The sequence below is a fragment of the Pygocentrus nattereri genome, chromosome 19 (assembly GCF_015220715.1).
Source record: "Pygocentrus nattereri isolate fPygNat1 chromosome 19, fPygNat1.pri, whole genome shotgun sequence".
NCBI lineage: Eukaryota > Metazoa > Chordata > Actinopteri > Characiformes > Serrasalmidae > Pygocentrus > Pygocentrus nattereri.
In genome coordinates, this window is record NC_051229.1 from 10,190,580 (window position 1) to 10,217,396 (window position 26,817).

At 39.5% G+C, this 26,817-nt stretch overlaps 1 protein-coding gene across 1 annotated transcript in view; it reads left to right on the forward strand.

The window, feature by feature from the left end:
• Nucleotides 1–17,762, forward strand: part of LOC108413488 — a 40,296-nt gene extending 22,534 nt beyond the window's left edge. The window contains exons 8-10 of the mRNA XM_037531230.1: nucleotides 8,709–8,972; nucleotides 9,213–9,320; nucleotides 17,746–17,762. Of these exons, the coding sequence (XP_037387127.1) occupies nucleotides 8,709–8,972; nucleotides 9,213–9,320; nucleotides 17,746–17,762 (389 nt within the window). The remainder of the gene's footprint in view (nucleotides 1–8,708; nucleotides 8,973–9,212; nucleotides 9,321–17,745) is intronic.
• The last annotated feature ends 9,055 nt before the right edge of the window (nucleotides 17,763–26,817 follow it).

The following is a 26,817-nucleotide window of genomic DNA, read 5'->3' on the forward strand; positions in this document are numbered from 1 at the left end:
ACGTCCTCCTCAATAGCGGTAATGTTACTCTCAGCTTCCATTGAGCCAACAAGTTAGCTAGCTTTTTTCACTAGTGTCATGTCCCCACTGCAGGTGGAACTTGTCATAAAGTTACCAATAACTAAGCCCACCCATTTAGAGTGAAGATTTTTACTGTCATTTGAAAGTGGTCTCTCCTTGAATAACTAATTCTTGGCCCTCTTAATTTGGACCACCAATCACCAACAGCAGGTACAGCAAAATTCTGATAGAGACAAAAGGCCTTCTTTGACCCATCACAATTCAGTATGAATTGAATGGGAAGGTCTGAAGATTTTATTTGATTTGATTTGTATTTGTTTAGATGTTGATGATTAAAATATGATCAGATAAAACTAGAACTACTCAATTTTAATATAGGATTTTTAGAATATATTGGGTGCTTTTCTGAGGGCGTAGAGGGCCATGATGGTTCCCCTCTGGTTGAATGTCATTGATGGTATTTTTTGACACCTTTGTTTACTGAATTCAGGCCTCCTTCTGTATTTGTAATTTTTCATCTCTCTTGTTACTGCCCATCATCCTGCTGAGACTCATTTTATTATCTGTTTATTCATCATCTGAGATCCATCATCTTCCCTCTCACATATTTTATTTCATACCTGGTCATTTTCTCATCTGTTAAACTCTCTTTGATGGTCACTTTCCTTTTGGTCATTCGAGTTTGAACAGAGAAAGAGTGAGTTAGTGAAACCAGAGCAGAGATAAAACAAGCCATGTGATTTTGTTACCTGTTCAGTGCTGCTGATTTGTGATTAACTGCTTCTTGTCAGTGTGTATGAGTGCCGTTAGCCTTCCTATTAGAAATATGACCCTTAATTTAAGAGGAAAGAGAACAGAGAAGAATGAAACAAGTTATTAGTTCTTTTCTAATTGGTCATCAGATTCAATATAGCTGTGGGTTTTGTCATGTATGTTTCAGGTTCAGTGTCTCCCTCTGCTGGTGTATCTATGTGATTGCTGAAGACTGTGCTATGTTCCATCATTCTGACCCTCATGCTGTCTGCAGTCATCACTGTCCACATCAGAGGAAGACTGACCAAATCCTCTTAAAGACATGGATGTTCTTACAGTTTATCATAGCTTGTTATCCACTCATCACGCTAGAAATATAGACACAGAGAGTGAGCAAGAGAGACTCCACATCTTCGCTGCATTTCTCCATATACAGAACCGTGCGAGAAGCTGAAAGGAACCAGACAAACCACAGGAAAACCAACATCAGCAGACTGACATTAAAAAAAGCATGTAAATGTCTGTCAGGCACGCAATAAAACACAAGATGATGCTTTACAGTTGAATGATCACTGAGGGTGATTAATTCAATAGAAATAAACTCTGAAATCTGTCGTTTCCAGTCCTAATGTGTTCAGTGCTGTTAAATTAAAGAAGCCGAGGGCACCCTCTTTGTATTTGTCTCAGTAGCAACATAAACTGTATTAATTTGCAGTTTTTAATGTCAAATATTTTGTCACTTTGTACTTAAAAGTTCTGCATTAACATCAGCACCTAAAAACTCTGAGGCAAAAAGTCGTAAATTGAGCATCAGCACATTAGAAAACCGAAAACCTCTCTGAAGCCGGTTGTCTATCAGAGTATCAACCATCAGTGCAAAAGAGCAAGTGTGTCACTCTGTTTGCAATGGCGATGATGCTGCAGCTGATCTTTGTTCTCTCCTCTCTGACCTCAATCACAGGTAAACAATTCTCTGAACTCCATCACTAAAGAGGTTAAAATATATGAGAATGTATCACTTTTGAGTCTCTCTGTCAAATAAAGAGTGTAGGTGGTTGTAGCAAGTGTGCATTTTCTGGTGATCTGAATAGAATTTGTGCTGAACAATATAATTTTTAAGTGTACAACATGTAGCTAGAAGTAAATTAAAAGGATGTTTAATCTTCCGCACTTTTACTTCACATAATGTATACAAAGGCAGCTGAAATGACTAATCTTTAACTATGCTTAGCTTTAACTGAGCAAACCTACATTCCAACTCCAAGATACATTTTACAAAGAAACTGAAGTGAGAAGGGAGGGATTTCTTGGGCATAGAAGAAGAGGATTTCAGATGTTGTCCTTCAACCAAACTTATTTATTTCATAACTCAATTTCTTTTGACTTTACAAGCTTGTTTGAACCACAAACTAGACTATATACAATTTAATATCATGTATGTGTTACTTGATGGTTTTGCTTACTGAGTTTAGTCCTGCTCTGTTGGTCACTCAGCCTGCTTTCTTCTATTTTTTGCATATTTGTCACACCTGAATTTTTAAGATCTGTAGACTGATTTTAATTTTGGACAAAGGTAACCCAGGTAAACATAAAATATTTTTAAATAATAATTTTATTTATTGAAGTAAAAAGGCTGCTCAGCCTGACCCTGCCCTGTGTGAAAAAGTAATTGCCACTTAGCTACTAAATCAACCAGTTAAATCTGATTATGAGGGTTTAATTTCAACTAGCCACACCCAGGTATGACTACTGCAAGATCTGTTGAATCTGAGCATCACTTAAATAGAACTTCTGGTAATGTGAATCAGACTAGAAGGTCTCAAAAAGCAGCACATGATGTCATGTTGTAATCTACCAGTCTAGAAAGGGTTACAACACCATTGCTGAAGCGTTGGGACAAAACCACAGTGAGAACAATTATTACACAAATGGAGAAAAACTGGGACAGTAGTGAACCTTCCCAGGAGTGGCAGGCCTGCTAAATTTTCACCAAGAGTGCATTGACAACTCATCCAGGCGTTCATAAAAAGACTGCGACAAACATCTAAGGAACTGCAGGCCTCACTTGCCACAGTTAAAGTCAAAGTACATGATTTCACAGTAAGGGCAAAACTGGGCAAAAATTGCATCCATGGGAGATCTGCAAAGAGCAAACCACTGCTGACCAAAAGAACACAAAGGCTCATCTCACATTTGCCAAAAAGATGGTCATCTAAATGGTATAAAATTCTGTGGACTGACAAAGGTGTAGCATTTTGGAAGACATCTGACATAAAGCTAACACCACGTTCAATAATAAGAACATCATACCAACACTGAGAAATGGTGGCGGTGGTAGTGTGATGGTCTGTGGCTGCTTTGCTTCTGCATAAATCATGGAACCATGAATTCTGCTATCAGAAAATCCTGAAGGAGAGTGTCCACCTGTCAGTTCATGACCTAAAGCTCAAGCATGGTTGGGTTATACAACAGGACAATGATCCATTGTCTACCTCTGAATGGCTCAAACAAAACAAAATTAAGGTTTTGGAGCAGCCAAAGTCAAAGTCCTGACTTGAGTCCCATTGGGATGCTATGGCAAGACCTTAAGCAGGCAGTTTATCCCCCAAATGGCATGCATTCGGAACCACCTATGGAGGACGTGGACTCGATCTCCCAGAATATTCTGGGAGATCACATGACGCAGCACTCACAGGAGAACACACAACTCTCCTACCAGAGATCCCAGCCTCCTGATTACTGACTTTGTTTACCTGTCTTGCGTATCATGTGACTCTTAGCATAGAGTACTTAAGCCCAGGCTTTTAGTCTGTCTTTTGCGAAGTATTGATTTCTTGGAGACTGAGCATTCATTGTTTGATATGATTCATGTTTGGGATGTATGAATTGTTTGTAAGCCTGTTCTGACATGCTGTTTGTGTAGTTTGAATTTGTTTGTATTTTGTCATGTCTGTCACTCAATCTATCCGTGCTGGCTATATGAACCTGGACTGTCATGACCACGACCCTGGATTTGCCCTTAATAAAAGTTGCTTATCTCAACGTATGCGTCCGCCTCCTCGCTCCAGGGATATACACAGGGATAACGAGGGACAGGCGGAAAACAGGTGGTAACAATCAGGGGCGGAGTCACTAAACAAGGGGCTGGACTAATAATCAAAACAAAGAACGTGGATGAAAAAGTAAACAAAAAACACATGGACAGGACTTGGAGGGGCGAATCGTGACACCAAAAATATGCAATGAAGCCAAATTACATCAGTTCTGCAAAGAAGCTGGCCAAAATTCCTCCACAGCAAAGTTAAAGATATGGCACAAGTTATCGCAAAAAGACTGTAGTTGTTACTGCCAAGAGTGGCACAAACAATTATCAAGCTTAGGGGGGTAATTCCTTTTCATATGGGTGATGTAGGTTTCAAATAAATCTTTATCTTTAATGAATATACCATTTATTTAATGAATTTAACATATTGGGAAAAAAATATAACCTTTAAAAAGTGCCATAGATTTTGCACAGGCCACATTCCATGTTTTATTTTTTTCCCAATTTGGTAAGTTTAGCAAATAAACAGTAATTCTGCATTTAAATATGCTGTGAGTTCTCTGTAGAGGATGTTTTTACTTAGAAAATCAACAAAACATAATTTAATGAAGGATGCACAAACCTTTATATGACTACATATTAAATAAGAAAATTAAGCGTCTGAATTCTTGCTAGTTCTCTATGTGTGTATGTATGTATGTATTAACAGACAGTATAAAGGTTTTATCAATCATTATAAAGCAATTACAGTATAACAAAATTCTTATATGTTCAATTGTTTCTCTACAGTGTCCAGTGATGTGTTCAGACTGGCTGGCAGTTCTGTTCAACTGGATGTACAGGGTCCTGTACCAGACTTTGATGACCTATTCTGGGTGTTTAACAGAGAAAACAATGTTCTACAATATAATAAGAAAAACAATATCAAATACTATTCTGATTATGAAGGTAGAGTGGAGTTCAATGAGGAAACCTACAATCTGACACTGAAGAACTTACAGAAGAATGATAGTGGACTGTATGAAGCAAAAGCGTCTGGTGATGAGGTCACAGTTGTTGCTGAGTACAGACTCTCTGTGTTGGGTAAGTTTTACAGAAAATCAGTCGGTGAGAGGAGCACTGCTGTTATTAAGAGTCTGTACTTTTCTCTTTTCTTTATTTAACCTATGCAATATTGATTTTTTCTAAAGGCTAAACGTGCAGTGTACACTGAGGTGTGAGCTACTTGACCACTCCAAAGTTGATTATTTTTTTAAACTGAAAAAGAATCACAATCATGTTATGTTCAAAATCATTCACTTCTCAGTCTCTGATCAATATAAATGAAATGAGTTGCAAAACCATAATTTAGATTTTTGATTTATTTGATTTTTTGCTCGGCAGATATTATGTGGTAACATATTTAATTGTAATTTTTTATTTATCTTGTTACTGCCTACCATCCTGCTGCCTCTCATTGTTTTCTGTTTTTTTTTTTTTTTTAGTTTTTTTGATCTGAGCTTTTCTCATCCTTCCACTCACATATTTCACTTTAATAATTTTATTTTCATCTGTTAAACTCTGTTTTGATGGTCACTTTCCTTTTGGAGTTTGAATCTTAAGGAGCAAAACTAAGTTACTGAAAGTAAGAGAATGATCTCTACATATAAAGAATGTTGAAATAGTAATACAGATAAAATTAATAAAACAAATCATGTTCAAATAATTAAAAAGTCGGGGTCAGATGCTGAAAGAATCTTGATGTTATTGCTCTCCAGTGTACAACATATTCTTAATACAATAGCCACGTTGGTCAGCTCTGTGGACTAATTTACCCCCTTAAAATGCCAGTCTTCTTACATATTTACAAGGCTTATTATTCAGCAACTACAGGGACTTTAATGCAAACTGGCAGACCTAATCTTAGGTAATAGAAGTATGTAATAAAACTGTGGGCCCACCAGACCTTAAACAGCTATGACCATTTAAGGGGTTAAAATCTCTACCGGACAAGTTAATGGAGTTCATTTGTACATCCTCTCAAACAGCTAAATACAAATGTATTTATTTTCTGCTAAATATTTGAGGGATGCATTTAAAGCTGTACATTTTAATTTCATAACTGAAATGTAAACTCAATTTACAGCAGGGTTGGGATAGCTACTGAAAAATTTGTTGTTAGCTACTTTGTAGCTAGTTTCCCAAAATTTGTAGCTAACTACAATTTAGCTACCTTTCCAGAAAGAGTAGTGGCTACTTTTTGTAAAGTAGTGGCTACTTTTTAGCTACCTTTTGGAAAGCAGTGCACTACTTTTTAGCTACTTTCAAAGCTTGATTGTCAGAACATTTGTGAATCACCACCTGACACACCAAACAGCCCAACTGACAGTGTGAACAAGACACTGCATTTAATCCTGTGGTAGAAAGAAACACACAATTGAAAAGCTGCAAATATACATAAAGATCACCAGAAAGTGTAACAACGATCAAACTTACTTCATCACTACATCAGTACAGTTTTTTCCTAAGAAAAATCAACAAAAATAATCGAATACAAATGCAAAGCTTTGTCAACTGTTGAAATAACTCCGAACATAAGCATTTCAGCAAGATACACTAATCAGGCATAACATTATGACTTCCTTGTTTATGATTGTCCTTTATTAGTCCCACAACAAGGAAATTCTAAAATTTTGAAAATTTTGACACTAATTGTCCATTTTATCAGCTCCACTTACCCTATAGTTGCACTTTGTAGTTGTACAATTACAGACTGTAGTCCATCTGTTTCTCTACATACTTTGTTAGCCCCCTTTTGCCCTGTTCTTCAGTGGTCAGGATCACCATTGAGAGCAGGTACTATTTAGGTGGTGGGTCATTCTCAGCACTGCAGTAACACTGATGTAGTGGTGGTGTGTTAGTGTGTGTTGCGCTGGTCTGAGTGGATCAGACACAGCAGTGCTGCTGGAGCTTTTAAAAACCTAAATGTCACAGCTTTGAGGATTGAGAATAGTCCACCAACCAAAAACATCCAGCCAACAGCGTCCTGTGACCACTGATGAAGGACTAGAGGATGACCAACACAAACTGTGCAGCAGCAGATGAGCTATCGCCTCTGACTTTACATCTACAAGGTGGACGGACAACGCAGGTGCGTCTAATAGAGTGGACAGTGAGTGGAAATTCCAGCAGTACTGCTGTGTCTAATCCACTCATACTAGCACAACACACTAACACACCACCACCATTTCAGTGTTACTGCAGAGTTGAGAATGATCCACCACTCAAATAGTACCTGCTCTGTGAGGGTCCATGGGGGTCCTGACCACTGAAGGACAGGGTAAAAGGGGGCTAACAAAGTATCAGAGAAACAGATGGACTACAGTCTGTAACTGTAGAACTACAAAGTGCATCCATATAGTAAGTGGAGCTGACAAAATGGACAATGGGTGTAGAAACAAAGAGGTGGTCATAATATGTCTGACATGACATTCAGAGTCCTACTTCATCAACACTTTAGCCTCAAAATCCTTATCAGTGACTCTGACTGTTTGGGATGAGAATTAGGCCTGAATAATCTCTCCACTGCTGCAGCTCCACAGCAGAACTAAATTCCTAGATAAAATAATAATCCTCCTTTACTGTAAAATCGTTATAGCACACAGTTCTAACAGTTTTCACAATAAATGGTCTTGAATGCTGGAGTTAACGCATAACTGCTAATTCACCGACCTTTAACGCTGAAGATGCACAGACTGCTGGACACACAGGAACACAGATAATGAAACGGCAAAGAGAGAGAAGATGAACTCCGATCATTTGGAGATGAATGGACTTATTTACATTTATAAATCACTCTGGCTTGCTGATATGTTTAATCTGCAGCAACTCGCTAAACTTAAGGCGCTTCTCTTTCTCCTGCTTCTCGTTCAAATTGTCCCGCACCACCTGAAATGGTACCGCAGTACAATCTGGCACGTCAGGCACCTTTAAGGTGGAAAGGGAGAATTCAAACGAGAAGCTGGAGGATGAGAAGCGACTTCAACCTCATAAAAAGTCAAACATTGAGAGACATTTTACAAGAGACTCACGGAGAGGTTTCCCGAGATGCAAGAAAAGCAGCTACAGCTGAGCTGAAGGTTAAAGCACAGCAAAGTAAGTCTGAGTTTGGGTTTATAGTTTCAGCCTGAATTAGCACATCAGGTCATACTGAGATATACTTGCAGCCAAGAGGGTAAAACGGACATAAAATATCATGCCTCCCAAAGTGGTTTGATTTTTGCTGAAAGGACAAAACGGCTCTTATTAACATTTTGGTTGTCACCCCTGAGTGAAGCCTCAAACTGTCTGCAGCTCAGTCAGGATTGCACAGTCGCCACCAGCCCAGTGAACAACCGTGGTCTGTGGTTCATTTTTCTTGGATTGACTGAAGCTTGTAGTGAAAATTTTTTGCTATAGCTACACAAAAATTTGTAGGCGCTACAGCTAATAGCTACATTTCATAAAACTGTAGCGGCTACAGCTAATAGCTACATTTCATAAAACTGTAGCGGCTACAGCTACTAGCTACATTTCATAAAACTGTTTCGGCTACAGCTACTAGCTACATTTCATAAAACTGTAGCGGCTACAGCTAATAGCTACATTTCATAAAACTGTAGCAGCTACAGTTATTAGCTACTAATATTGTAGATAACTACAAAAAGTAGTGATACTTCGTTACTCCCCCATCCCTGCATTTACAGTAGTGGATTTTTTTTACTTTTCATCTCAACCATTTCTCTTTTTTCCACTTCTATTAAAGTAAAGCCTTAAAATTCACTCAAGATTTTGTTACAGCATAGCTGTGTCAAACAAATAAACACAGGTATTTGGCCTGCGACTGTTTTTTTTTTTACATCTTCTACCTCAGATCCAGTAGAGGCTCCAGTCCTGACTCACCAGCTAAGCAGAGATACCTGTAACATCACTCTCACCTGTAGACGTCATGACCACTCTCTCAACTGCAGCTGTGAACAAGAAACCTGTGAGGAGAAGGAAGTGACATTTCCTGGAGGCGTCACCCTTTCCCTGTCTGTCAATGGCAGCACCATCATCTGTAACCATAGCAACCCAGTCAGCTGGAAGACGGATGTTTTGGAGACGAGAGAACTTAAACAACTCTGTGTTGATGAAGGTGAGAGTAAAGAAGACTTTATATTAACATGTAATTAACCATTTGGTAACATTGTAGTGTGACAGTCTGACTCAGCAACAGACAAAAGCCTTTCTCTCTTACTGAGTGTCAGTGAGGGAACTCAAACGAAACTGTGCTGATAAAAGTGAGCAGCACATGTCCAAAACAAACAAATTCAATTTTTTGAACCCATTCTGGACTTCTGCTGTGAAATTAATAACAATCTTTTTCCACCATTAGGAAGAAAAAGAAACAAAAGATCGCGTGTCATGGTTGCCATAGTGGTCATGGTTGCTGTCTTTGTTTTCTTTATCATCTTATATCTTCACTGGAAGAAGAATCAACCAGGTATTGGTTATTTTTTATTTCCAATGCATGTTCAGTTTATCATTATATGTCTTCACTACTTTGTCAGAAAAACAGATTTTTAGTTATGTAATTTGTGTGTCAAAGCAGCTGTTACTGTCAGTTAACACAGCCAGCCACAGAAATATTAGCTTTGAGAAACCTCACATTTGTTCTCGTGTCTGTTATATTTCCTTGATCCGGTGAAAACAGTCATTTTAAGGTATGTCGTGATCACATGATCTATAAGTGGCATTTTGATTGTAAGAAATTACAGAAAGTAGAGATGCTTGCAACTGTTGCGGCTGAGTTTCAAAAGTAATGCAGAGGATGCTTTAGTTTCATGTAGATTTCAAACAAATAAAAGTTGCATCACAGTTTCACAGAGTAAAAGCAGCCTAAAGCATCTGAATTCTGCACATGTACAACCTTGTAACTGTTCATTTACAGCAAAGCACTGTTTAGTGTGAATGCAAACTAGACGCCTGTCCTTTTTTGTGCTTATTTTATCCCAAGCAGCTAATTTATCAACCTCTTTAATTCAGTGGTTGTTTGTGCCAAATCTGTCAAACTTTTCCATAAAAACACTCGTATTTGTCTATTACAAATAACAAAGTGTAGAGATTGACTGATAACTCACAAAACAAGCAGTTTCAAATACAGACTTCTGTATTTACCTGTATTTCTGTATAACCTGCCTCACTTCAGGGTGGATTTTAACAGTAGATGGAATATAAAAGTATTTATTTACAAGGACATTTTTGTGGGGAAAGAAAAAACAGGGAAAAAAAACCTGATGTTGAATTTGGTAGTCAATACCAGGGGTTTCCAATCAGGATTGGTTGTGATGCACACAACCAATCACATGTTTTAAACATTTATTGTTTAATTTCATTTAATTTTAGTGAATATTAAATTTCAACTAGTAAAATTTTCACTAGTAGCAATGTTATGGTCACTTGTTAACTGAAATCCATTGTAAATTGCAACATTTAGTGAGGATTAAAAATTAAAACTACTTAAATAAAACTAATTTGAACATTAAATTAGAATTTCAACATTTATTACAATTACTTTTCTCTTAATTAGATTTCAAGCTAAACCTACTTTCCACAAACTGGGATTCGTCAGACATTGAGTTCAATGCAAGAAGAGGCCATTTTAAATTTGCATGTGTGCATTCTGCTGGTGTATTTATATAACAGCAGCTAAATGGTTTGTTATGATGTGCAATTGAAACAGATCAAAATGTGTCTTTTAAATGTATTTGTTAAATCAGTGTGGATGTACGTGCATAATTGTAGATTATTTGCATTGTTGCTTTTGCATGTACATGATATAAAAGCCCCACAACATCACACAAATGGTAAAACATGCTGGTAATCCAATCATCGCAGCATATTATACAAATGACAATTTGATGGTGGAACCGTGGTGCGTCAGCATCACCTATCGCACTGGAGACACCTTTTACTGTGTACAGTGTTGTAGGGAAGAAACCACCACCTCCAAGTAATGGACAGTCCAGTCAGACACCAATTCCTGAAACAAGGTGAAAATGGCCAGCATATACAAAGTTATTTAAATTCGATGCTGATTGATATTTCATAACTCTGTATAGTGCTGTAAGTGTTTAATGCAGTTGGAGCTGTGAAAAGCAACACAGTTGAAGCTACAGGAAAATATTTGTGCAACCATTTTTATTCACTTTCTAAAAGACCTGATTAGAGCTGCAGTGTATAAAAAGCTGATTGCTTTGTTAAGGATGAATATAAGCCTATATACTGTTTGCACCAGCAGTTCTTCTCACTTATAGACACATATACACTGTATTCATCATATTCATATTTTTTCTTGAAAATATTCAGAAGCAGCCAAATGCTGTGGACAGAAGCGTGAATAAACACACACAAATCAGTTCCATATCAGGTAAGGAGAACTAAAAGCTCATTCAGTTACAGAGCCTTTAGAGTGTACAGGCTTCAATATTTTTTATCCATTCAAAGGTTTGTAAAACTTTTGTTGGTTGAGAAAACCTGCAAACATGCTTTAATCTTTGATTTGATTATGGATCTGTAAACTCTTTGAATGTTAATTATTTGCATTTTTTCTGTGTCCATCTAATCATATAGATGCAGCTTAAGAAGGCTGAGACCATTTATGCCACAGTTTGAAAACCCAGCAAAGCTGGGTACCAAACCAAATAAACTGAAGCCACTCTTAACTCTTTACACAGCTGTCTAAGAAGATTCACAGTAATTTCACAGCCATCTTGTGGGAGTCCATAAAAGTACAGCTGGCCTTTCTCTAGTTTTGTATGAAAAAGATGGCTTTGGTGCACTGCTATGAAAAAGTAATAGATTTGTTCTATTTTTGCTAATTTATTACATTTAAATGATTCAAATCATCTTACTAATATGTCATATAAGACACCTAACCCCCGGGCACTGAAGATTGGGCTGCCCACCGCTCCGGGCAAGTGTGCTCACTGCCCCCTAGTGTGTGTGTCTATTCACTAGTGTGTATGTGGTGTTTCACTTCACGGATGGGTTAAATGCGGAGGTGGAATTTCCCTGGTTATGGGATTAATAAAGTATCACTTTTTAAAAATTTTAGACATAAGTCATTTTGGGCCATTGACCAATCCCAATCCCAAAATACAATTTTTGCTGATGGTTTTCAGTGTCCAGACTGAAACCCTACTGAGAATATTTTGTCTCACATACTCAAAAACAATCCTGCCAATGTTCTTCAGTGATATTTGAACAATACTGAAAGAATGTTGACTCTTCTTTCTCCAAAAGATTGCCTGCAAGTTCACCCACAAAACTTTTTTTTTTTACTGTCCTAAGTATTTTTAAAATCATATTACTTTTACTTCTATTAAAGTGAGTTAAACAATCTTTTTACATTTGTTATATTTTATACATTCATATTTAGTTACTAATTTTGTGTTTAATTTCAATGTGTTTTGAGCTTCCCTGAGAGCTTCCCTGCTGCACAATCTTTGTATTTCTACTTTTTTTTTACATTTAAAAGTTTTACATTACTTTTACATCATAATTTTACATAATAATTTCATGCTTGTGTAACGACCACTGTTCGGTCATCAACCAGTCGGACACAAGGGCTCGCTTTCCACTGTTTATTCTGAAACGGATTTTACAGTGTATTAATCCTCTCTTGCCTTAGACGGCTGCAGACCTTGCAAGCGTCCATCTCGGAGCTCTCACTCGTCTGCTGAGCTCATAGTATTTCTTCCCAAAAGAGCACTCTTCACATTACAATAGCATACACGTGATCGTATAGTTTGTTCATATCACACAAATCCCAAAGTCACAGAGAAAAGCGTTTCCTTTTTCCTCTTATGGCAAAACAAAGTGAACTTACTGCAGAACAAATACAAAACTAACGCTGCTTGGCTAGCATCAGCGAAATGCACTGCACATTTCAGGAGGGATTTTACAGTGTATTAATCCTCTCTTGCCTTAGACGGCTGCAGACCTTGCAAGCTGAACATATGAATATAAAGTAAGAAGGAATTAGAAGTTTTTATATTGGAACTTTGCTTCTGAGGGCGAATTTTAGCTGGCCATATAGCTAGCTACCGAGGCTCAGCTAGCTGAAGCACATGTCTGAGCAATAATTCAACAAAATAGCATTTCTTATCAAAACCACACTCTAAGATTACCACATGCTCATATAATGTGTTAGAACAATGTTTCAAAGTTTTTTCCTCTATATGAACTGAATTAAACTATATATTAATGAGGAACCACAGCAGTTACACAGCATCCATCTCGGAGCTCTCACTCGTCTGATGGAGGTACAGTAGCAGCAGAGGGACATGGTCTGCAGTGATGTCACAGCAAGAAAAGAATAGCTCCCTAAAAATATTTGTAAGGTTTTTTTCCTTTTTATATAAAAATATAAATAACTTTTTACAATTGTTCTTAACCCTTTTTACAAAGATGGAGTCATTTTGGTGAAACTCAATATTTTATCAACTGTTTAATTTCAACTCCGTTACACTTGTACCAATACTTTTACTCGAGTGTTGATTTAGGCTCCTCTACCCTCCTCTGACCCTGATCGTGAACAGTATTGGTGTTTGTTTTGAAGCTGCTTCAGTAGGTGCCGCTTCAGATAGCAGTATTTGTTAGCCAACATCTCTGAAGAACATCAGGCTATTCATCAAGTTCATTTTCTAAAGGCTGCACCACAGTTTGTGTTTTTTGGTGATCTTTCCTTTGGATCAGATGTTGGAGTGCTAGGGTTAATGTGGACTAAACTACACTTGGATGTTTGTTGCTGATCAGAGGTTTTGCGGGGCATTCTGTTGCTCTCACATTCACCACCATGAAAACAGAACAGAAAATAGAGAAGCTCATTTGTAAACCAATTACAATTTAACCGATCATGTCGCTGGCCAAAAACATGCTCCATGATCGACGTGCCAAAATCGTATGCATATCATTATTTTGTTGCTTGTCTCTCATTCTTTCCAGCAGCTTGCAGTGCAGGAACAATATGAATGTTTGTAAAGACAGAAATATTAAATGACAGTACAGCGAAAATGGTCACTGGAAGAAGAGAAAAAAAAAAAAACACAAACATGCACTGTTGAATTCCCTTTTGAATCAGTGTGGTCAGTCACTTGTTTGTTGCAGAATACGGGTAGAGTCGCATGTCAAAACCCAACTAAAGGTTTGGCAGGTCTGCACCATCCAAGTGCCTCCCAGCTGAAATGGAGATTCTAATTGGCTCTGCTGCTCAGTTTTACTATGTCTGTTCATGCTGGTCAGCAGTTCATGCAATTTAGGGAAAGCAGGAGGTTTTTATGTGCGGGTCCTGAACTCGAAAAGTAGTGGAGCATCACCCCAGTACTTTGAAAAGTGGTGGGTCAAATGCCTGCCTGTTGTCTCCCTAATTATCAGCAGGAGCTCCGCTCACCCTTCTACACATTTTCAAAACAAGCTTGGACTCTGTATGCTGGTAATCTGTCCCACTCCAGCGATCATCAGAAACTGAAAAAACACTGGGCGTACATCTGATTAGGTGAATGTATCCAATCTGCAGTAAAATGAATCACAACTTTTCTCAGTATTATATCTCCCATTATCAAATTTAAATCTGTATAATATAGAAAATGTTCTTAATGCATTTCTTACACCTAGGCAATATAGTTTTTGGCCTTTGTCTCTTTCTTGAGAAGGACACTGTGACATAGTGTAATGTGGAGCGAGGAAGCGGACGCACGTGCTGAGATTAGCGAGATTTATTAAGGGCAAATCCAGGGTCACGGTCAAAACAGTCCAGGGTCAATGAGACAACACGGATAGATCAGGGACCAGACATGACATAAACCAGAATCAAACAACACCAGCACAACCAACACAGCATATAACACCAACAACACAGACAGAGATTCAAACGAAGACCAGTAACTAAACACAGGGCTTAAATACATAAGGGTAACAAGGGACACTTGCAAACACAGGTGTAGACAATCAGGGGCGGAGTCATGAAACGATGGGGCTAAACAAAAACAAACGCACATGGAAGACCAAAACAAAAAGCACATGGAGTGGGAGGAGCCACTTGAGGGACTTGTTTAGGCCCATCTCCATCTATTCTACCAGATATAGTGGCAGGAATTGCAACTGGGTTTTTCCATCATTGTATTACTGGGTGAATGGATTGTGAACTCTAAAAGCCTTTGGCCTGACTGAGGGCAAATCAGCTGATGCCATTAAGATGCACATGAGGGACGTTATCTTTGTTGAATGAATCTCATCAGTGAGTACTTATAAATTAAACATATTCTACGTATAACTGCTTTGACCATCTGCTTTGACCAAGTGAAAACACCTGGGGGTGCTTTCACCCCTGCATCTCTTTCTACTCTCAGCTTCAGCCTGCTGATTTTCTTTAAACTTTTTCCTTGGTTAAGCCTTTGTATGTGAGGTTATGTCTGTCAGTGTAAATGTGATAACCTGTCGTGAATATTTTTATCCATTTTCAATTTTTCTTGTAATTATTTCCTTTATCAAGTTCCTGTATTTATGAAAAGCATTCTTATTAAATTTTCTGATCTATTTAACTTTTGACATTCAGTGGTGACATTCAGTTTAATCAAGGTGGCTTAATAAAATTTGAACTTTATAAATTCAAGTATAAAGAACAGACAAGGTTTACGCTCTGATCTTTAAAAGACAGCGGTGGGATGGGCACCCATCTTACGTGTCTCCGAACACAACGTCTTCTTCTCAGCCTTCTTTAATAAGTATGTGTGAAGTACATTTTCCTTCGTCTTACATCTTTGTACAGTAGTTAAAAACACAAGCACTGCTCACTGCTGCTCCTCTCACTCTGACTGGACTCATGTGATGCTTGTTGTCATGATAAAGTCTACACTAAATGGAATTCTGATCCGATTACTTGTATTGTGCATGAAAACGGGGGTTTTCATCAGATTGAGTAGAGCTAGCATATAAACACCACAGTGTTAATCTACTATAATGGCTGCATCTATGAGTTTTAACTACAATTTGGGCCTTATAACGTAAAGCCATTTGATTACATTACAAATTCTGTAACTCTGATGACATTACAAAAATATACAAAAATATTTAAGAATTCCAAACTACATCAGTCAATGAACAGCTCTTGTTCCCATGCGTATGAAAAGGGGGGCTGCTGAAGCCTATCCCAGCGGTCATTGAGCGGAAGGCAGGATACACCCTGGACAGGTCGCCAGTCCATCGCAGGGCAGACAGACAGACAGACATACACAGTCTCACACACACACTCACATCAAGGGGCAATTCAGCATGTACAATCGGCCTAACTGCACTTCTTTGGATTGTGGGAGGAAACCCATGCAGACACGGGGAGATGATGCAAAATCCACACAGAAAGGACCCTGGTCACTCGGCCGGGGAATCAAACCCAGGCCCAGGCAACAGTGAACAGGCAACCCACCGCGCCACCCTTCTAAAAAAAACGTCATTCCCATTTGATGATACTTTCTGAGTGGTTGTAGGAAACCATTAGGTTAGCTCTGTTTTTTTTTTCTTCATTTGAGTTAGGTTTGTATCCTCACTAGACTTTTCTAGAAACTATTAACGGCAGTATCGCATTAGCTTTTTTTTTTTTGCAAACAACATATATCTACTTTTAGCTCAAGGTGTCTTTACTATAACAATTAACCATATTTTCTTAGATTCCTACCTAATAGAGCCAGTTAGAGACCTGATAAAACTCAAGGGCAGGTTCTTCATAGATGGCTTTATCTTGAGTGAAAAAAGCCAGTGATCACCCTCTACTGTCTGGATCGGGGCATAGCCAGTCGATTGCAGATCGCTATAGTAAGGACTACTGGGAGATGCCCTATTTTACAGAATAGTTAAGCTTTATGCCTCTCAATACTTTTGATCATGGATTAAATATCATTTTCCTATGTTTTGCATGTGAAATCTCAAATGGCCAGTTATGAGTTTACCACAGAGGAATTTTTCAATTTATAAGCTACTGGGCAACAAAACATAACACTAAAGTAAAAATCTAAATAATTTTTTTATATATAAGACTTTTGTCTGCTTCTAAGTTTTCTTGAGTTTTGATTGTCACTGATTTACCAATTGCATACACACATATATTATATACACACACATATATATTTTATATATCTCAATGTGATTAATGATATGAAAGAAAACCAATAAATAGCTTTTTCAGTGTAGAATGTTGTGTCACAGAGGAAGTTTATCACACTCAATGGTGATGACGCTACTGCTGATCTTCATTCTTTCCACTCGCAGGTAAACAATTCTCTGAACTTCAGCACAATAGAAGTTAAACTTTATGATAATATATATTTTTGAGTTAATCTGTCAAATAAGGAGTGTGAGTGATCACTGGTTTAATCCTCTACCCCGGTAACATACATAATCTACACAAGGAGGGCTGACCTGACTAAACCATATAAAAGCTTATGTTTAGCAATCTTCTTATAAGAATGTGCCAAACTAAGCTACATATTATTTAATGTCATGTATGCATTATATGTTGGTCTTGTTTACTGAGTTTAGTCCTCCTGCTCTGTTTTTCAGTCCACCTACTGAGTTTATATCTCTTCGCTGTTCAAAGAAGAACATATCTCCAAAATCTCTTTACTTTCAATGTATGTTAATAGAAATGGATTTTATTCCAAGCAATTTTGGAGCATTTCTAAGAGTCCAATCATCAAGATATTTCCACACAATGTATAGGACAGCTGCTGAGCTCAAATGATGCAGAAAAGTGAAAATCACAAAAAATGGAGATACACATTTTTCATTGGACAGCAACGATCTGCACAAACAGCTTAAATTACAACAAAACAAAAATTTCTCATTTAATTTCTAATCTTTTTCTCTCTCTGCAGTGGCCAAAGTTAATTGAGTCAAAAAAGAGAGAAGTATTTAAGTTTCTTGAGATTCCCTGCCATCACAAGACACATAATCAAACACATGAAGTCTTAAAGTCGATACATCCCACTGTGATGGTCCGACGGAAAAGACACGTGGGTACGTTCCAGTTTGGGGTGCAAAAAACGGTGTTTATTAAATCCCAGTGAACAGCCAAACAAAAAAAACAAAAATGCAATTTATCCAATGCCAAAAAGAAAAAAAAATTTACAAATATATACAGCTTAATATGAATAGTCAGTTATTCAATCACAACTTGAGAGGGTTTCAGGCTTCAACCACATTCCATTACCTCTCCCACAAGACTGGCTCATTCTGGTCCATCTAGGGCTTTTATAGAGCTAAACAGGAAGTGCTATGACGTCACTTCCGGTTTTTGCGCGGGGGAAAGTTCACTATAAAAACGCAGCAAACAAAGGGTCCTGTTTTCCTCCCTGACTGAAAACACGGCTACCTTCCTCTGGAGTCTATTCACAGGTAAGTACTTGTTGCCTTCCCCAAGTGTTTCAATAATGTTAGTTTATAATATATGTTTCATTACATCACTAAATCAATCTAAATTTACAAATAATAAAACATTCACATTCACCATTAAGTTTTGTTTCTTTTCTCTGCAGGTTTGCTCTTGTTCCCCAGCATAACCACTCAATCAATAAATGCTATTTAAAAACAGTTTGTGTCTCTGAGTATGAAATGTCCCCATTACCTAGAAAGTTTAAACATATGTACATTGTGGCGGAGGGCAGCGCCGTCACACCCACCTTACTGAAATATTTTGAGTTAGGGAACTTTTTTGCTAATTTCTTGTATTTAAAGATTTTATTGGCTTGAGGCTTTGACTATTTGCATGCTGGGCAATTCCTTTCTGCTTTTTTTTTACTCATCATCTCTGTTATTTTCAGTCATATGTGATTTTTCTTTGGGTGTGTGATTGCATTATATAGTTTGATTTATCATATAAGGTTGTTACCATTTGCTTTACCACATCCTCTATTGTTGGATGTGCTTCTAAATAAATCTAAAATGATTATAGAAAGATAAGTTGGACCAGCATCAGTTAAATAAACAGCTATTACTAAATCTTTTTGATGAGTCAAGTTCAATTTCATAACTTTACATTATATTGGATCAACAAAATTCCTTTTTCCACAATTCAGTTAAGTTGGGGTAAAGAACTGAGAGGAAAAACATCAGAGACGCAACATTTTTACATAATTATTATTAATGTACGTGTAGAAATGTCATTTAGAACTGTTTTTTTTTTCATCCATCCATCCATTTTCTAAGCCACTTCTCCCTCAGGGTCGCGGAAGAGTATTCCACTTGTAGCAAGGTGCTATTGAACTGTAGTACAGAATGAATTAAGTAAATCAAAGGGGTACACCAAGCTTCTAACTAGGCTCGGGAAAAGGAGGGTTTTGAGCAGCGACACACAAACACAGAGGTGAAATTTATAATTGTGTATTAAAGAATTGACATTTTTCAGCAACCATAGTAGACATTTGAAGAAAATAACAAAAGAGAAACATTCAACTTTAGTCCACAGATGTAATGAGAAGACAATTAAACAAAAAAAAAATCGCTACCCGGGTAGTCCCCTTTTTTTCTCTACGTGCACGTTAAGTTCTATTTTTTCAAAAAAATTGGTCCGTATATACAAGTGTGTGTGTGAGGGCGTGTGAATGTCCAGCTGAAAAAAAACTTGCGCGTCCGGGGATATCTCGGTCCCTCTCTCTCTCTCTCTCTCTCTCTCTCTCTCTCTCTCTATTCCTGCAGCTGCCTGTAGAGCTGCTGCACAGGAGGTCAGGATCACGTGGTTCACTGGCTCGCCATCTCTCCTTCTATCTTGCAAAACTTTATTCATGAAAAAAACCAGTCTGCATAATGCAGAAAACCTTGTTAAATATCAATCCCGTACTGAAACACTATGAAATACTGCTCCAGATACAATACTTCGTGATAACACAAATACAAAGGCTCATACTAATGTATCTGGAAACTCCATGCCTTTAGGAACTTATTAACTAGCCTTAAATGTCATACAATGTCATACAAAACAAAACTCCTTACTGAAAAGAATTACAGATAAGTGCAATTAAATTATTTTACATTTGTACGTCTCAGAAAACAGCACAAAAGAAAGGCTTAGCCACGTTAGCCTACATGCTAATCGGAACCAGTTAGCTCCAGTATCAGCGTAAAACATCACTTATGCGGCTAAATAAACTTTAGTCTCCTTCCGACTGGTTTTTTTTTTTGTAGTTACACACATTTAGGATTAATCATATTTCTTAGGATACAACTCATTTTCAGCACGTTTATCTCTTAATGCAGCATCACGAGCTAACTAGCTTAAAAGAAGTTTGAGAAAACTCACCGGAGCTCTGAACTATAACGGCTGTAAAATGTTCAGCAAATAAGCTAGAATACTATGACTTTCTGTGCTAAGAGATCTTTGGTGGCTCCTATCTCGTGTAGTTAGTGGCAAAAAAGCATTTCTGCACGTATTTTATCTGCGAACTCCGTGAAGGAGTGGCATGTACACGAGAGAGAATTTGAAGCGTCTAGCACCAGGGAGAATAAGGGAGGGGTGGGGGGGGGGGGAGAAAAGGGGGGAGGGGGTCTTCTCATCTCGCTGAGCAGTAGGTGCTGTTATAACACTGAATTTAACCCCTTAGTGCACAGTTAAATTTAGGAGGGTTACACACTGATTTTTCAAACTTTCTGCATGATTGTTGAGATGTAAATAAAGTCATTCAGGGTGGTCTAATGCTTCATTATACACAAAACCTACTAACTTTCTTTTCAGTGTGGGTGACAGAAACTACAGCAATTTTATCTGATATCTAAAATGACAAGTGAACCTACAGTATGATATATTTACTATATTTATCAATATCATCATGAGTGTGAGAGGGTGTGTTAGTGAATTTAAGAGGGTTTGATGGCGAGTGTGAGAGGTATGATGGTGAGTGTGAGAGGGTTTGATGGTGAGTGTGAGAGGGTGTGTTAGTGAATGTAAGAGGGTTTGATGGCGAGTGTGAGAGGTATGATGGTGAGTGTGAGAGGGTTTGATGGCGAGTGTGAAAGGTTGTGACAGTGAGTGTAAGAGGGTTTGATGGTGAGTTTGAGAGGTTTGATAATGAATGTAAGAGGTTTGGTGGAGAGTGTGAGAGGGTTTGATGGCGAGTTTGAGAGGTTTGCTGGAGAGTGTGAGAGGATTTGATCGTGAGTTGAGAGGTTTGAAAAGGGGGGAGGGGGTCTTCTCATCTCGCTGAGCAGTAGGTGCTGTTATAACACTGAATTTAACCCCTTAGTGCACAGTTAAATTTAGGAGGGTTACATCCTCCCTCCCTGAATCTGCATGCGTCCCTGCAGGCAGGACACTTATTATACTACTTCAGAGGGCACTGAAGTGCTAATGTGAGGGCCTAAATCGAAATCAAGGGCTTGAGAGAAGGCTCTATCAAGTCCACCTAGTACAGACTGCATGATAAGGACTAAAGGGTTCCCTAAAGATTGATAAGCTAGTCTATCTGGTGCCGTTCGATACCGTGTCGACCTCCTAGGTTCAAAATCTCCTTCTGATTGCTCTGCGGCTCTAGCTTCAAGTTGGTTTCCCATATCATGAATCTCAGACACCTGACTCGGTTCAGTAGTCTCTGTGGCTTCAACCTCGCTCTCTGCGTTCTGACCAGTTCCTGTCTCTGGTAGTGACACGACACTAACAGCACTACCAAGGGACAACTGATCCAGACTATCCACTTTATCACTCGATACAGCTGAAGTCTGGGGGTGGAACACTTTTGCTTCTGGGTTCAAATCAGACTTTTCTAATCCCATCGTCTCTGGAGTAGACCTGACTTCCCTCCGAGGTTCTATGTCAGACTGAACATCCGATACACTTGATTGATTCTGAGACTGAGACAGATCTTTAGGTTTCCCAGATATTAATCCTCTTTCAATAGGAATCTCAATTGTTTCCACCCAAGTTGTGGATTGAGGAACTTGGTACTCAACCACTTCACATACAGGAACTTGGCAGGTGTCCTCTGCTATCCAATCCGAAGACTCAGGGGAATCAGTCCCTCTCCCCATATTATGTGGAGGACGAGTCACTGTCTCTGGGGTTTTCAGTTGTGCTGGTTCTGCCGCATGAGTGGGTAGAAAACCGCAAGGGAGCAGCAAGTCCCTATGCAGAGTTCTTTCTGGACCACCTGCATTCAAAGGTGTTACAACATAGACTGGATTGTCACCGACTCTCTTCACTACCCTGTATATGGTTTGGCTCCACCTGTCGGCCAGTTTGTGTTTGCCTCGAAGACCAATGTTTCTCACAAGCACCCGGTCACCTGTTTCTAAAACAGACTCTCTGACCCTACTGTCATACCTTAGTTTGTTTCTCTGCGCCACCTTGTCACTATGCTCAATAGCCAGTTTGTAACTCTCCCGGAGAGTGTCCTGCAGCCTCTTTACATAGTCTACGTGTGACTCCTTTCCAGGGCCATCAGGGGTCAGGCCAAAAGCAAGATCAATAGGAAGGCTTGGCTGCCTGCCAAACATAAGCTGGTATGGAGAAAACCCAGTGGTGTCGTTCCTGGTACAATTATAAGCATGTACCAATGGCTGGACATGGTCTCTCCACACTGCCTTGTTTTCTTCCTCAAGAGTCCCCAACATTTCCAACAGCGTCCGATTGAATCTTTCCACGGGATTTCCACGTGGATGGTATGGTGTGGTCCGTGTTTTCTTGATACCTAACATCTGACACAAGTCCTTTATGACACACGATTCAAAATCACGGCCCTGGTCGCTATGGAGTCGCTCTGGCAATCCATAATGGACAAAGAAATTATTCCACAGAACCTTTGCTACAGTTTTTGCTTTTTGATCAGATGTAGGAACAGCAACCGCATACTTCGTAAAATGGTCTGTGATCACCAATATGTTCTTTGTCCCTCTACCATCAGGTTCCAGAGATAAGTAATCCATACAGACAAGTTCAAGTGGACGGCTTGTCTTGATGTTTACTAAAGGAGCATTCCTCTCAGCCTTTGCCTTGCGCCTAATGCATCTCTCACACTTCAAAATCTTCTCCCTCACATCCATGAACATCCTTGGCCAATAAAATCTGAACCGCACTAAATCCACAGTCCGTTCAATACCAAGGTGACCAACAGCGTCATGAAGGCCTTCAAGAGCTGAGCTTCTGAACTTTCTGGGAAGAACCAGCTGAAAATGGGGTTCTCCTCTAATGGTGCGTTTCCTATAAAGAACCTCATCATTTATAACAAACTGATCAACAATCCTCAGCATCAATTGGACTTCCTGGTCTTCTCGTCGTCTTGCTCTGTATGGAAGCCTCTTTTGTGACTTAACAATATCTATTACCCTGCTTACAGCAGTGTCATATCGTTGTTCAAGAGCCCAATCCTGCTGAGACATTTGTGGTAAGGTGTTTGACCCAGGAGCAAGTTGAAGGTGGACAAAATCGTCAGGTATGGCATTTACATCCATTGCGAGACACTCAACAGCTACGGGGGCATCACCGACAACTGAACCACATACCTGGAACCTCTGACAGATAGCACGAACTGCAGCTTCAGAAAGCGTGGGCTGGCCCACTGCGGTAAATTGCGCAACAATTTGTTTCACTCGATCATCCTCATCGGCTACATCATCTTCCTGTCCTGTAGGTACATGTGGCCTCCTAGACAGCCCGTCAGCATCTTGATTCATTTTTCCTGCCCTGTACTGAATGCAAAAGTCAAAGCTGGACAGAGCTGCAAGCCACCTATGTCCTGCAGCATCAAGCTTTGCAGATGTCAACACATATGTTAGTGGATTATTGTCAGTCATGACAGTAAATTTGGCACCATAAAGGTAGTCAAAGAACTTGTCAGTCACTGCCCACTTAAGAGCTAAGAATTCGAGCTTGTGTGTCGCATACCTCCTTTCACATTTTGATAGGCCCCGGCTCGCATAAGCAACAACTCGAAGTTGACCATCTTGTTCCTGGTACAATGCTGCACCGAGCCCATGCAAGCTGGCATCAGTGTGAAGAATATATGGGTGCTTTGGGTCGGCAAACCCTAAGACAGGGGCGGAAGTCAGCTTCTGAATCAGGGTGCGGAATGCTGTCTCACACTCTTCAGTCCATCTCTCATTAAATGGCCGCTTCCAATTGAGAGAAATGTTTACTTTAGATCTTACACGCCCCGGGTCAGAGGATCTCTTTGGAGGTAGGTAACCCACAGTTAGGTTATTCAGCGGTCTAGCAATTTTAGAATAGTCCTTCACAAATCTTCTGTAATACCCTGTGAACCCCAGAAAGGACTTCAGCTCTCGAAGATTGTTGGGTCTTGGCCAGGTAGTGAGTGCAGCAATTTTCTGAGGGTCCGTTTCAACGCCATTTTCAGACACAACATGGCCCAAGTATCTAACAGTTTTCCTGAAGAAATGACATTTGTCAGGGGAAAGTTTCAGCCCAAATTCTTTAAGTCTCTTTAGAACACGAAGGAGGCGATCTTCGTGTTCTTCTAGTGTGCTTGAGAATACTATGAGGTCATCTAGAAATACCAAAACTTCTTTAAGGTTCATGCTACCCACACACTTTTCCATCACACGCTGGAACGTGCTGGGAGCATTAGTGACCCCCTGTGGCATTCTGTTGAACTCCCAGAAACCCATTGGTGTTACAAAAGCCGTTTTATGCTTATCTTCCTCCTCAAGCTCAACCTGGTAATACCCTGACTTAAGGTCCATGACTGAGAACCACTTGGACCCAGAGAGTGCTGAAAAGGTTTCTTCAATGTTCGGTAAGGCATATGCATCCTTAATGGTTTGGTTATTCAATTTCCTATAGTCTACACACAGCCTTATAGCACCATTTTTCTTCTTCACCACAACAATGGGTGATGAAAAAGGGCTCTCTGACTCTGATTATATTGGCATCTCTCAGCTCTTGGAGATGGAATCTCACAGCTTCATAATCAGATGGATGTATCGGTCTCACCCTTTGTTTGAAAGGGGTGGGGTCTGAAAGACGAATGCGATGCTTGACTGCTGTGGTAGGGCCATGATCAAGGTCGCCCAGTGCAAAGACATCTGGAATGGAATTCAATTTCTCTGCAACCCTCTGTTTCCACTCCTCAGACAGAGGTGAATCACCAAAGTTGAAAGAGATGGTCCTCAATGAGCTTCCTGAGTTCTGGACCTGATCTTGAGCAGTTACAACCGAAGAATGGCATAATGCATCGGCAGTGGATGGACTTGAACTGGAAACAGATGACAAGGGCGACAAGGACACAGGTGTTGACAATTCAGCTATATTTCTGTTGGTAGGGAGTCTGATGTCATGTTCAGTTGTGTTATGCAGAAGAATGGGAACTTTGAACGAGGACCGAGTTGGGCTGGAGAATATATAGCTGCAGAAGAACAGCCCATTAGGTAGGCTGGACTGAACAGATGGTTCAACAAGTAGCGGGCCTCCAGAAAGATAGGGGATATTTCTGGTAAACCCAGTTAAGGCCTTCTTTTCACCAGCTGGAATGACAGTACTTGACTTGCTTTGCAACTTTACTTTTCCAACCTTCCCATCGCCATTCTGTATTCTGTGTCTACGGCAGAGGTTTTTGACAAGTGATAAGTAAACATGGTCTTTGCCTTCTTGATGATCCTTTTTGTTCTGGCCATTTGCACATACTCTGTACAATGTATCAAGAGTATTTGTACCTATAAGTGCAGGAGCTTCAAGATTGGTCCTAGAGTCAGGCACAACTAGAGCCAGGGTGGTTATTTCTTCAGCTTTCCCGGTAATACACTCAGGGAATCGAATAGTGAGCTCAACATAACCGAGGTATGGCACAATTTGTCCTCCTGCACCTTCTACTTCAATTAGATTGTTCAATGGCAGGATTGGCTGTGATTTCAAATGAGTATCATGAAAAGATTTAGAGATAGTGGTTACTTGCGAACCTGAATCAAGGAGGCATTCACAGGGAGTTCCTTCTATAATAACTGAGGCTGTGCATCTGGGTCCGACCAATTTGTTAATGGTGGCATCATCATTTAATTGCATTTGTGTATGACTATTACATTCAGCCTCTAAACATGCTTGGCAGGTGATGGGGCTCTTATTGGAAGCCTGGGTCTCAGTACAGCCCTCTACTGACACCCTGTCTAATTTAAATGCGGCCCATGCCTCATTTTCCATTCATCCTGCCTGACTTTCAATTCTTTGTACTTCCTATCCACTAAGACTTTGTTTGGAGGGTTCTCACATTGTCTCGCTATATGTCCATCCTCACCACACTTAAAACAGAACCAGGCCCTAGGCTGAGTTTGGGGTTTGGTTGCTGCCTGATGAACCTGAATGTCGGTTTTCAGCACCTGTTCTTCAGTTGTTTTAGCTTTGCTGGAAACACTCTTTGGCTCTTTCTTAGACTTCTTAGAACCCAGCTGTATCCTTAATTCAGAGATTTGTTTCCTTAATTCTTCTGTTTCCGCTATATACGTCTGCAAGATACTAGTATGCATATCAGGATGTTGGGTGAATTCTGTCACTGAATGGGTGTTGAGGGTTGGCTTTACCTTTGAACTGCCTATGTGTCGCTGTAACCTGTCTAATTTGGCTGCTCGCCTATCTTCTTCTGTACGCACCTTAAGCAAAAGCTCTGCAAAGTCAGGGGGAGCATCAGTCCGTGACTCAAGTTGGAGTCCCAAGAGTAGCGACTGGTCCCAGCAGCCACGTGTAAATTGCCTAAGCAGCTGCCTATTTGCATCAGCTGCTTTCACACCATGTCTTTTCACAGCAGAGCTCAGGAGTATTTGAAGTCTCTGAAGATAATCAGATGCTCTTTCACCAGAATTCTGATGAGTGTTCAGAAATCTGGCAAATATTTCATCCCCATCCTCTACAAGACCATACGCTGAATCCAAGAGCTTGACATACTCATGCGGGGATGCTTGCAAACCCAATTGCTTCACAACATCTGAGGCTGGAGGTAGGAGGCTTTCCAAAATCTTTC